The sequence below is a fragment of the Caretta caretta genome, chromosome 11 (assembly GCF_965140235.1).
Source record: "Caretta caretta isolate rCarCar2 chromosome 11, rCarCar1.hap1, whole genome shotgun sequence".
NCBI lineage: Eukaryota > Metazoa > Chordata > Testudines > Cheloniidae > Caretta > Caretta caretta.
This window is the reverse complement of record NC_134216.1, coordinates 13307978-13321045: the sequence shown is the minus strand read 5'-3', so window position 1 is coordinate 13321045 and position 13068 is coordinate 13307978. Positions and strand designations below refer to the sequence as shown.

General features: G+C 41.1%; 1 protein-coding gene across 2 annotated transcripts in view; it reads left to right on the top strand.

Annotated features, from left to right (window-relative positions):
* The window catches only part of OSBPL11 (oxysterol binding protein like 11), a 63036-nt gene that overhangs the window by 29976 nt on the left and 19992 nt on the right, over nucleotides 1-13068 (top strand). For both annotated transcript variants that reach the window (XM_048870425.2, XM_048870423.2), the window contains exons 5-6: nucleotides 399-581; nucleotides 8704-8902. In XM_048870425.2, coding sequence (XP_048726382.2) covers nucleotides 399-581; nucleotides 8704-8902 — 382 coding nt within the window. The remainder of the gene's footprint in view (nucleotides 1-398; nucleotides 582-8703; nucleotides 8903-13068) is intronic.

The following is a 13068-nucleotide window of genomic DNA, read 5'->3' as shown; positions in this document are numbered from 1 at the left end:
ATTAAATGTCAGGTTCACCCCTGCGTAGTCTGTTGCCTCTCAGTTTACATGTTAATCTTCCTGCAGAGCTCAAACCTGAATTGAAAGGCCTACTTCCTAATCATATAAAGTGACGTATATTGTTTCAGCGCAATTCCTGGGTTGCATGTAAGCAAATACAAGCTGACTTAAGCAGTGGAGCAAGACAATTATCAGGAAATAGCACAAAGGAACAGATAACTTCCTCACTTAACACTTTGTGCACATTAATTACCAGAGTAGTTGAAAAACAGTGAGTTAAGCTAGCTTTCGCTCACTTTATTTAATTCTTGATTTTATACTCTGATTTATGTGCCTAATGAAATATTTTTTGAGTATGAGGAATTTTAAATTTCTTTATATTCTTGTTTATTCACTAGAACAATCCTCCACTGAAATCTCGCAGCTTCTCTCTTGCATCCCAAGGAAGTGGCAACTCTCCTGGTGTTCAGAGGAGACCCAGCCAAAATCCAGTTTCTTTTTTTAATGTTGGACATCACAAGTTGCCAGCAGGAAAGAGAGTTCCTATTCTGCAGCCAGACCACCTCGTAGATGTTAGAGAGGTTTGTATGAATCAAAATTTAAATAAATTACTTTGAGAATGAGAGAGAACCAACATATTATTGTCCTTACTACTTTGGATGACACAGAAACCCTGATAATTTGATGGTTATAGTATTCCTAAATTGGCCTCAACTGCTAGTGTTGCTGTGTGAGGTTAAAGAGCTGCAGTGTTCCCACCCCAGAGCTGGCAGTATTTCAGTGGTGGTGGAAGTGATCAGAATGTATTTTTTATCTCACTTTTTAAATATGCTTCGGCATTAAAGGTTCTTTATAAATGTCATTTTTATTATTTAAATTGTTGGGTGGGAGGTGACTTTGGTGCTGTTAGCTCTTATAACGTCCTGACGCTGAAGATGGTTTATCACATATTCCTGTCCCTGCTAGTCCTAGCATTACAGCTCAAGAAGATGTCATATCACATACTTCTTCCTTTTTTCCCCCTCTCAAGCCTTGGAAGAGTTGACTTCTTTAAGGGCAGAACTTTTTTTTCATGACCTCCGTAGGATGGAGGAGGAATCAGTTTGGTTCGTATCGGAGAATTTTGCTGCTAATATGCAAAAAGTAATGTTACAAAGTTTTTTATGGCCAAAACCTCAGTGTGATTGAGAGGGGAAAGCAAAGAAAAAGATGCAAGCCAGCAATATGATTCCACTGAATACTAAATCTGGATGAATGGTATACTTTGGTAAAAGGGGTGAGCACTACGGTGCATGACGATCCTTTTTTGTATCCTTCCATCCCTGTCGCCAATAAAAAAAAGTTACAAATATATGTTGATTAAATGTTTTTAAATATCACCTACATATAACATATCTCTAAAAGGAAAACTTGTTGCACCACTCACCAGTATCAATTATTCTTATGTGGCATATCTATTACTGGAGGTTTGCAACCATTTTAGCCTGTTCTGTATGATCCTCTGCTAATCTTTTGTGGATGAATAGTCCTTTTGATCCATCCAGGATATCACATTGTCCATCCAAGATCTTTTTCTGCCTCCTGTTGTTCTGCCATCAACTTTCCCTTCCAGTGCCAATCAACATGTGTTGCCCACTGAATCTCTTAAAATGTGCTCTGCAAATTGAATCATTCTTTCTTCTCATAAGATCTCTAACTAGTGTTGGCCTATTACTAGTATTATCAATATTAGTATTATCACGACTAATAATAGTTGTAATGTATTGTGCTAATCACATTGCATTAAACAAAAGATGTGTAACACTGACAGACCCTGGTCATTGGTGGGTGGGGTCGAACCTGGGACTTCTGGAGCTAAATCCATGAGCCTCTACTGCATGAGCTAAAAGTCATATGGACCTTAGCTAAGGCTGTAGAGCAGACTCATTAATCTCTCTAAATGGTCTTGGTGCCACTAGATGGGACAGAACACCACACCCAGGTGTGTGGGTTACAGATGTTTTTGGCCACTAAAAGGTAGATGCACAGAAAATGGGATATACTGTACTAGGGAATCAATAGGTGAGCAAGCATTAAATAGTTTTTCTTTCCCCTTTTAATTATAAGATTATTGTAGAGCTTGCAGTAGAGGCAAGTTTATAAAAGGAACATGTTGAGTGTGAGGCTTGGCAAACTGTCATAGACTGGGCATTCCACAGTCACAAGAATCAAATTCCTTTGTTAAAGAGTTCTGTAAGAGCCTTGGCTGTCAACGTACCGTAGCAAGAAGGTATCTTGCTAAAGTGGTGGAGAGATGGCTGAGATATTGAAGAGCCAGTGACTAGACTGCCAATATGAGTACCAACGCTAATAGCATGGCTCTTAGAAAATATATTACAAGGTGAAATCAGTCTTGAAAATGCATCCTTCCCCCTTAATCTGCATACAGATCCTGATCCCACAAATATCTTGAAACAAAAACATTGGCAGTATTCATGAAATGGATCCAAATATTCCATCACTTATTGTGACATTTCTGTGTAAAAAATCAAAAATTCCACATTGCATCATTCAAAATTATTGTTTTAGATGTGGTATATAATTCAGAAAAATACAGCTACAGAATTCATGGAATCTAATTTTACCCTTCCTTACAGCTGGTTAGGAGTGGATCAACTCAAGGAACATGTTGGTCTGGAAAAGCAGTCCAAGGTGTAGACATGCTGAGTACGTCTACACTGCATAAAAAAACAAGAACTCCCTACAAGCTGTGATAGCGAATCTCAGAGCCTGGGTTAACTGACTTGGGTTTGCGGGTCTTGCATTACAGGGCTAAAAATACCAGTGTAGATGTTCCCACTTGGCCTGGAACGCAGGCTCTAAAATCCTGTGGGCGGGGACAGGGTGCCCCATGATTCTGAGTTACTGGACCCGAGCTCTGAGACTTGCTGCTGTGGGGGTTTATTTGCAGTGTACACTTTAAAACATCTTTCCAGTGCCACAAGATAAAAAATGCTTCTACTTTCCATATGTAAATAGAGGTCTTCTGACCAATTATGCATCCTTATAATCTACAGACTAATCAATCTGCAAGGTTCCTTTAGGTGCCTGCATTTGGACAAGGATCTCTCCTTGTAGCTAAAGTTTTCTCTGTCACAGCACATCCTGAAATATGCAAATTGCCTACCAGTAATGTTTCCTTTCTGTTATGGCATGTGCTACTTCTTTACCCCATAGAACTGAGAGAAACCTGGGTCACAGACAGATATTTGTAAAGAATTTTTGCTTTATGAGACGAAAATATAAGGAAAGTGATAGAAATGGCAGGGTTTGGTCTCTTTAAATCCCTGCATTCTATTTGGTTGCTAACAGGCTCAGCAGTTCCTGTAAGCATCATGAAACACTGGAGTTTTGAGAGCAGGGAACAAATTCTGAAGGGAGAAGGTTCTGACTCCTAGGCAGTTATGGTCCATGAATGAACAACTGTCCTCCTGTTTACTTTCTAATAGAAGGTAGGGATAATGCAATGTATGGGATGTTGCTGTGTAATGGACTCCATGGTCTGTGTATGAAAAGAGCTAACTGTTTTATCTTTGGCCTTTTCATCTTGTTAGAGTAGGGTTAAATAATTTATCCGTAGCTTTCTTTTGTTATAGGGTATTACAAGTTAGCCTTATGTAAGGGAGAGGAAGTAAGGCTTGTGAATGTAAAAAGTCATAATTTTGCCACTGAATAAATGGGCTTGACTTCTATTGATTTAAGTGCATGTGTATCTGAGGGAAGAACTTGGTCCCCAGTATTGCCTAAAGTGAAGCTTAAGATACCTGTGTTCCCTTTTCTCTGCTTCCTTGCACCATATCAATGAATTAGGTGTCTGGTAAGAGCAGGGTGACCAGACAGCAAGTGTGACAAATCGGGACAGGGTATGGGGGTAATAGGCGACCATATAAGACAAAGCCCCAAATATTGGGACTGTCCCTATAAAACTGGGACATCTAGTCACCCTAGGTAAGAGGTGTCTCTGGAGTAAAGTTACCAGCTTTGCTTCTGAAGTAGCTGCTTCTGTAGGCAGCAGATTTTCAGTAGCTCACCAGAGGAGAGTCCCAAACCACAAACAGGTGGTCCATCAGTCTGGGATTGCCAGCAGGGAGGCTGGAGGGCATAGCTAGGCACAGTGTGGGCATTTGTGATGTTGGAGGACAATAAGAGGGACCACAAATTGGGAAGATTGTCAGGGTGAGTGGACGCTGCCCACAATCTCTTTCCTCCTGACTCTCTGTGCTAAACACAGCCTCAATCAGGGAGGTAGGCTGAGAGCGTTGGAGGGTTTTTTTGTACAACTCTTACATTCCATACCAGATAGAATCTGTTAAACATAAAGTTTGCAGAATCAAGCCCTCAAATTAGGACGTGTAAGAATTCAGGTTGTGTGAGATTGAAGCTAAGGTGCATCTGTGTGTGGCAGAGAGGAATTTGATGTGTGTGATGGTTGGTTATATGTTGGAATAGTAAGGGAAGTTTACCATGGAGTCTCAGTATGTTTGGGGATTGGGTAGTAAGGCAAGCAAGCTTAGATTGGTGTGGAGGAGACTCCTGATTTAACTGGGTATTGTTTGAATAAAAAATGCATTTAAGCATCCTTTAGCTGTCAGTTCCAGATTGTTAGTGTGGAAATTGCCTTAACATGAACAATCCTTGTGCCCCTCATCTCCCTCATGCCTTTCTTAGCCTCATCCTCTCCCACATCTCTACTCTTCCCTCATGCCTCCCACATCGCCTTCCTCACCAGTTCTGATACCTCATTCTACTTTAAAATGCTGTGGACAAGTGTGGGTCAGAGAAGTGAGGTTGAAGAGAAGTTCCTTGTTGTGAACTGCCTGTGGATCATCCCAGTGGAGCTTGTCTTCATCTACATGTCTCCCCTGAAGGTGAAACCTTGCCCATCTTTTCCTCTCCCTATACTATGTGTCCTAGATAGTGCTGTCCACCCATCATAGTCTCCACATACCCCTTCTCAACAGTCTTTTCTCCCACACAAGCCCCCTCAGACTTCAGTGCCCCCAAATGGCTGCGGACTTGTCCAGCGTGCCAGGCAGCCCTTAAAGTGGTAGGCCTGAATTAACACATCTATCTCAAATTGCAGGTGTTATGTTCAAACTATTTTAGGTGGTGAGTGTGTTAGTTTAGTAGATACATGCTCTCTTTAAAACACACCTTGTAAGTGAGAGCCCAGTAGCTGTTTTGTGTTTACAGTATTAAGTTAGTTTCAGGTCAACTTGCACACATGGTGCACGTAAGAGAGACCTTTCCACTACTCCCCTTTCACAGAAAAGGATTAAGGAAAAGAGAATTTAACCTCATAAATATCTCTGTACCCCCCCCCCGCCCCCCCCCCAAAAAAAAACGGGGAGGGGAGAAAGTAGAAAAGGAAGGAAGGAGACTTTATGAAAGGGATGAGAATATTATAAGTTATAGGTAGAGTAAAGCATGATTCTAAGGGACCTGTATTTCACAGATCTTCTGGTAACCGTTTACACACGTGTCACTTACAAAGTAGGACAACAAATATGTAGGGCCATCAATGTGATTTCTAAAGTTTGCTTGTAAAATACAAAAAGCAAAAGAAAGATGTGAAGAAAAGATAAAAAGCCACCGTTTTAAAGATGAGACTTTTAAAATAAAATAAAGACAAGGGATCATGAGTGTTGGTTATTTAATCTAGATGTGTTAAGCAGACTGCTTTTCTTTTCCTCAGTGTGTTGTTGCTTGGTTGATAGGCATGTCTAAAAGTTCTGTGTCAGAATTCATAACACATACTTCATAAATTGGTAAATTCTAAGGCCAGAAGCGATCATTGTGATCATCTAGTCTGACCTCTTGTATAACACAGACCTTAGAACTTCCCAAAAATAATTCCTAGAACGTATCTTTTAGAAAAGCATCTGAGTTTGATTTAAAAATTGTGAATGATGGATACTCCACCATGACCTTTGGTAAATTGTTCCAGTGGTTAATTACTCTGACCATTTAAAAAAAAAAAACAACCCCCCCCCACCTTATTTGTAGTCTGAATTTGTGTAGTATCAACTTCCAGCTATTGGATTGTGTTAACCTTTCTCTGCTAGATGGAGAGCCCTATATTAAACATTTGTTCCCCCAGGTAGATATTTATAGACTGTAATCAAGTCACCCCTTAACCTTCTTTAACCTTATATAAACTTGTATATGTTCATTTGTGAATGCTATACTTGGATATACCATGGCTTGACTAGTTGCAGTCTCAGTTCAAGAGTCTGTGGAAGAACCAGTCTTTCTAAATGCTCATTACACAATCCTCCTTTAAATTGTATAAAATCTGCACATAAGACCACAAATAACCCCAAACTGCACAAAACGTCAACTTCCTGACTTTCTTGGCTCTTAACTGAATCTGTATGTTGTATTGGTGCTTTGGAAACCTTGAGGTAGTTGCTTGCACTATAAAGCAAGAGGTCTAAGAGAAGAGACCACTTTACTCTGAGCAGCAGTACTTCTGGATGTGCTCTTTTCCTAGGAAATATGGCAAGTGTACTTTTTGGACTGGTTGATAGTTTTGAACTGAGTGGGAACTGTTGTTGTATATGAACCTGGTTGAGTGAGGGAAAGTTTTAGAATCCTTGAAAGAATGCTCTGTTTTTAAGAGTAGATATGTCTGGGCGATTTAAGTACTATCCTGTGAATGCTTTCACTGTGTTGAGTGCAGCTGTTCTCATTCCACTTGCATGGTGACAGGAGAGGTTTCATGATTGGTTGGCTATTTTGTGTACGCTTCTTCATCCCATTGAGATAATAGAGAGGTTGGGTGGCATAAGCTAGAATAGACTAATAAAGGCTGAGAGACATAACCTGAAGCTATCCTGTGACTTTATTTTCCAGCTTTGCAAACTATGAATCTTTTTGAGGCAGTGATGGTCTCTTCGTATATGTTTGTACAGTACCTAGCACAAATGGGACTCCAGTCCTAGCTTGGGGTCTTTAGGTACTACTACAGTGCAAACAAATGAGGAAGACTCCCAGAGAGCTTATGTGTATGTGTTGTTTGTTGGTTTCAGAGAAACAGCCGTGTTAGTCTGTATTCGCAAAAAGAAAAGGAGTGCTGTAGCTCACGAAAGCTTATGCTCAAATAAATTGGTTAGTCTCTAAGGTGCCACAAGTACTCTTTTTCTTTTTGTTGTTTGTTGGTTAGTTAAGCACCTCGATGGCATGATTGATCCTGAAATCTAGTTTGCAGCATTACTCTGGACAGGACAGTTGAAAAGCTCACATGTAAGACATTTAGAGAACACTGTGACAAGAAGAGGTGGATTTGACATGTGTATTGTAGAGTACCTGGTGTTAGGTAGTCTGTTGTTGGCAAAAGACATAGTAATATAGTGTTACCAAATAATACTGTGAGCTTGTCAAACAATCTTTGTGATTTGCTGATGTACAATATTGTTTAAATATTTCTCTGAAATCTAAAACCAGCTGCCTAGTAGAGACTCTGTATTAGGAGGCTGATAGAAAACAGAGTGAAAGGATACTGTCAAAGTGGGTAAACTGAAAACCTAACCAGCCCGTTTGAAATCAAACACGTGCATGAATGTGACACAAGCACATGCAAGAAAATCTTTTTCCTTTGCCTGTCAGTTCTATTTTTGTGTTCAGGCAGTTAACAGAAATCTGTAAGAATCCAGAGAGCAGCAGGATTCTTCTTAGTATTCCATTTGTTGCCTCTACCCAGGAAGAGAGAGAGTACCTGTGATCACAAAAAACCTGTGCAATATTTTGTCTGAGTGATTTTTTTTCACCTACAAATTGTTTTCAGTTTTCCCAACACTATACTGTGTGTGAATGCATGTGCCTTTTTTAGGCTTCACTGCAAAATGTAGGACCAGTAGTTAGTCACTGTTGTAGCTTCACTGATGGTAGCTATAGTGCAGGCTGTAGAGTTGAACGTGTTGTCTAACCTTGCTCTGGGGGAAGGAGCAGCATGGGAAGAACAGGGGAGGGGAGAGGGAGGAAATCCACTGACTACAGGAAGGCTGGTTTTCAACCTATCATGCATATTTTACGTATGTATATTGTGATGTAAGTTTGAGCCAAACTGTCTGTGTAATTTAGTGCCTGACCCTTTAAGGCACTGAATACATCCTGTCCTGTAAGGTACTGAGCACCCTTACCCATCCCATTGATTCCACAAGATAGACTGTGTCAGCTTCCATGTTCTTAGAGCTGTGAGCTTGCTACTGTGTTCTATATAAAGCATGGTTTTCAGTGTTGTATGTACGTATCAACCAAGCATGGAGAGCACTCAGCACTTAAGATTAATATGTTTGGATTTCTTTTTCACTTTGTAAAATCGTCTTGATATATTCTCTCACTGTGTAACTGTAATACAATAAATACCATGGACTGCATTGGACTTGTGGCATGCATTTTGTGGAGGGTTTATTGGGGGCACAGCACAGAAATGTGTTAAACTGTAAAAGAAAAATATAAATTCATCTTTAACTATACATTTTAGGTGACAAGATGTACTTTTATTTTTGACACATATAAAACTAATTCTTATTAATTCTTTGGGACTTATATTAAGTTTGTAATATTCTTCAGGGTTGTCTGTTTGCGAAGCACTTCAGTATAGCTGTATACCACAAAAATGTCTATCATCTTCTCTGACACCAGCACTGTTTTGTTTGGTAGATGATGTCTCAGGCTGAGGGACAGCAGAGAGACTTGATTAGAAACATAGAATGCCTTCCTGCCTCTGGTCACCTTACATCCTTGGATCCAGACCTGTTAATGCTGAAAGCAACTTCCATGGCCACTATGAACTGCTTAAATGACTGCTTCCATATTCTCCAACTACAACATGCATCGCAGCAGAAGGGATCATTACCAGGTAGGTCATGGATTAAGGTAAAGGTCTACATTCTGTGTGACAGAAGCATAAATCCTAGAATTAATTTATTTTAATTGAACTGCTTATTCTACTGAATTTATCTTCCTGTGGGTTGGTTATCCCAAAACTGCCTTCTGCAAGGTTTCTTTTACCTTCTTCTGAAGCAGCCTCTGGTAGAGACTTGGTACCGGGTTAGTTGGATCACTAGTCTGATTCAGTATGGCAGTTCTTATGTTCCTGCATGATTACCTTTTTTTTTAGGGCAGGTTGTCTCTAGTCCTGAAGCAATCGCATAGGTGGTGGGAAGTGTAACTCTCCAGTCTTTGTGACCACAGTAGTGCTGTCAGGACTCTCCCTTCTTATGTGAATAGTGGGGTGGAGATCAGGCAAAGGTGTTGCTCCAGGCATGAGGTGTGGGGTGCAACTTACTCTTTTTCCCGGGAAAGGGATGAACTGGAGAGATGTGACTGAGTCACAGTCCTTTCTACTGCTCTTCTTGGGGAGACATGGCTACATGCTGCTCTCCACACAGTACTAAGACTAAAGGCTCAGTCTAGCTCCTTGTTTCATAGAATCCTAGAATATCAGGGTTGGAAGGGACCTCAGGAGGTCATCTAGTCCAATCCCCTGCTCATAGCAGGACCAATCCCCAACTAAATTATCCCAGCCAGGGCTTTGTCAAGCCTGACCTTAAAAACTTCTAAGGAAGGAGATTCCACCACCTCCCTAGGTAACGCATTCCAGTGTTTCACCGCCCTCCTAGTGAAAGTTTTTTTCCTAATATCCAACCTAAGCCTCCCCCACTGCAACTTGAGACCATTACTCCTCGTTCTGTCATCCACTACCTCTGAGAACAGTCTAGATCCATCCTCTTTGGAACCCCCTTTCAGGTAGTTGAAAGCAGCTATCGAATACCCCTCATTCTTCTCTTCTGCAGACTAAACAATCCCAGTTCCCTCAGCCTCTCCTCATAAGTCATGTGTTCCAGTCCCCTAATCATTTTTGTTGCCCTCCTCTGGACGTTTTCCAATTTTTCCCACATCCTTCTTGTAGTGTGGGGCCCAAAACTGGACACAGTACTCCAGATGAGGCCTCACCAATGTCGAATAGAGGAGAACGATCACGTCCCTCGATCTGCTGGCAATGCCCCTACTTATACATCCCAAAATGCCATTGGCCTTCTTGGCAACAAGGGCACACTGCTGACTCATATCCAGCTTCTCTTCCATTGTAACCCCTAGGTCCTTTTCTGCAGAACTGCTGCCTAGCCATTCGGTCCCTAGTCTGTAGTGGTGCATAGGTTTGTTGAGGCAGAGGTGTTCATGATGGCTTATAGACCATTAAATTGACAGGAGCAGTTGGTGGATATTTATTTTCAAATGTCGCCTGGTGGTGGGAATCATGGAACCTTCCCATTACCTTTGATTCCTTCTACATCTTTCAGCAGAAGCCCTTTAAAGCTAATTTGTCATTTCCTTTCTCAGCCATTAGTGTTCTCAAGACATTTCAGATTCCCTAAAATTAATTTTAAAAAAAACCAAACACACTCAAAATCATACTATCATAGGACTGGGAGGGACCTCGAGAGGTCAAGTCCAGTCCCCTGCACTCGTGGCAGGACTAAGTATTATCTATACCATTGCTAACAGGTTTGTGTCTAACCTGCTCTTAAAAATCTCCAATAACAGAGATTCCACAACCTCCTTAGGCAATTTATTCTGGATCTTAACCACCCTGACAGGAAGCTTTTCCTTATGTCCAACCTAAACCTCTCTTGCTGCAATTTAAGCCCATTGCTTCTTGTCCTATCCTCAGCGGTTAAGAAAAAACTTATTTTTCTTCCTCCTCCGTGTAACAACCTTTTACATACTTGAAAGTTATCATGTCCCCTCTTTCTTCTCTTTTTCCAGACTAAACAAACCCAATTTTTTTCAGTCTTCCCTCATAGGTCATGTTTTCTAGACTTTAATAATTTTTGTAGCTCTTCTCTGGACTCTCTCTAAGGACTCCACGTCCTTCATGAAATGTGGCACCCAGACCTGGACACAATACTCCAGTTGAGGCCTAATCAGCTCGGAGTAGAGCAGAAGAATTACCTCTCGTGTCTTGCTTACCACACTCCTGCTAATACATCCCAGAAGGATGTTCACTTTTTTTTGCAATAGCTTTACACCGTTGACTCTCATTTAGTTTGTGGTCCACTATGACTCCCAGATCCCTTTCCGCAGTACTCCTTCCTAGGCAGTCATTTCAGTTGCACACACACAAAATGGGATTGTTCCTTCCTAAATGGAGTACTTTGCATTTGTCCTTATTGAATTTCATCCTATTTACTTCAGACCATTTCTCCAATTTGTCCAGATTATTTTGAGTTTTAATCCTATTCTCTAAAGCACTTGTAACCCCTCCCAGCTTGGTATCATCCACAAACTTTATAAGTGTACTCTGTATGCCATTATCTAAATCATTGATGAAGGTTTTGAACAGAACCAGAACCAGACCCAGAACTGATCCCTGCGGGATCCCACTCATTATGCCCTTCCAGCATGACTGTGAACCACTGATAACTACTCTCTGGGAACGGTTTTCCAACCAGTTTTGCACTCACCTTATAGTAGTTCCATCGAGGTTGCATTTTCCCTGATATGCATTGTTATAAATCAGAATGTTAGCTGATCAAAGCAAAAGATTAAGAACAGTATTTGATATATACCTATTTAATGCAAAAAAATCTTAATGACAAATTATTTTGTAGTTAAGATTAGGATTACTGTTGTGGCTCAGACTTTGTCAAAACTTGTTGCTCTCATTTCAGCGTGCCTCTTATTTCACAAGGTATCACAACGTGCGGTAACATGCAGTTACATTTATACAGCTGCTTTTCATTTTCAAGGATCTCAGAGCATGTTAAAAATTATTGTGCATGCAGCACCACAAAAATGAGGCTACCTCTGGGGTGTAGCATAGGTGCCGACTCCATGGGTGCTCCGGCGCTGGAGCACTGATGGGGAAAAATTAGTGGGTGCTCTGCACCCACTGGCAGCCAAGCTCCCCTCACCCCCCCCACCCCAACCCCTCTACATCCTCCCCCTACCCTGAGTGCTCCACCTACCTCCCAGCGCTTCCTGCCCGGCCACCGTCAAACAGCTGTTTGGCAATGTTAGCACACTCTGGGGAGGGAGGGGGAGGAGCATGAATGTGGTACATTCAGGGGAGGAGGCGAGGTTGGGGTGGGGATTTGGGGAAGGAGTTGGAATAGGGGCATGGAGGGGGCGGGTTGGGGCGGAGACTTTGGGGAAGGGGAGAGAAGACATAGGGTGGAGCCTCATGGAAGGGGTGGAGTTGGGGGCGAGGCTGGGAGTAGAGCGCGGATCGAGCAATCACGGGAAAGGCACCTGTGGGTTTGGCTGGAACCAATATGTGCATAGTATGCTTGACAGCAATGATGATGGAGGCAAAATTTTATGGGCTTGCAAATTCTTTGGGGCATGAACTGTGTCAGGGGTTTTGAAAAACATAATTTTCTTCTGTTTGGGTTTAAAAAAAAAAGAGAGAAATTGCTCCAGTGAATTCTATCACTGTTCTATTTTAGAACTTTAGTGTCACTCTGAAGTAGTGACATGAACATAGCCTATATTTTTTAAAATTTTACACTACAAACATTAAGTTCTAATTCTAGGCCTTGTCTGTGCACAAGCTTTCACCATTCAAGTTTGTATGTGGCTACTCCTACTTTGATTTAGCTTAATCCAGTTTTTACAGGAATAGTAGATAAGGGATGTTAAGCTATGCGCCTTTTTGAGGCAGAAATCATCTTATCGGAAACTTCAGATTGGGTTGAATATAAAATTACCCTGTCTCTTAAATTAGAAAAGATGATTTCTTCAAGTAGTAATTGTTATGGAAAAATATGCTGTGCCTGTGTGTGCACAGAGCATGTGTTTGTCTCTAATTGTTCATTTTCATGCAAGCAGATGTTTACCAGAACTGTTTTCACTTAATTTGTGCACATTTGAATATGTGCCTTTTCCTTTTGTGAGTCTCTTTATACATTAATATGTTAATTTTAGTATATCTATTGGGTGTGTTTGTGTTCGTAAAAGCTTTTAAGGAAGCAAATGGTTTCTACTGAATAGCTACAATTATACCAGCCTCTTGATGATTAT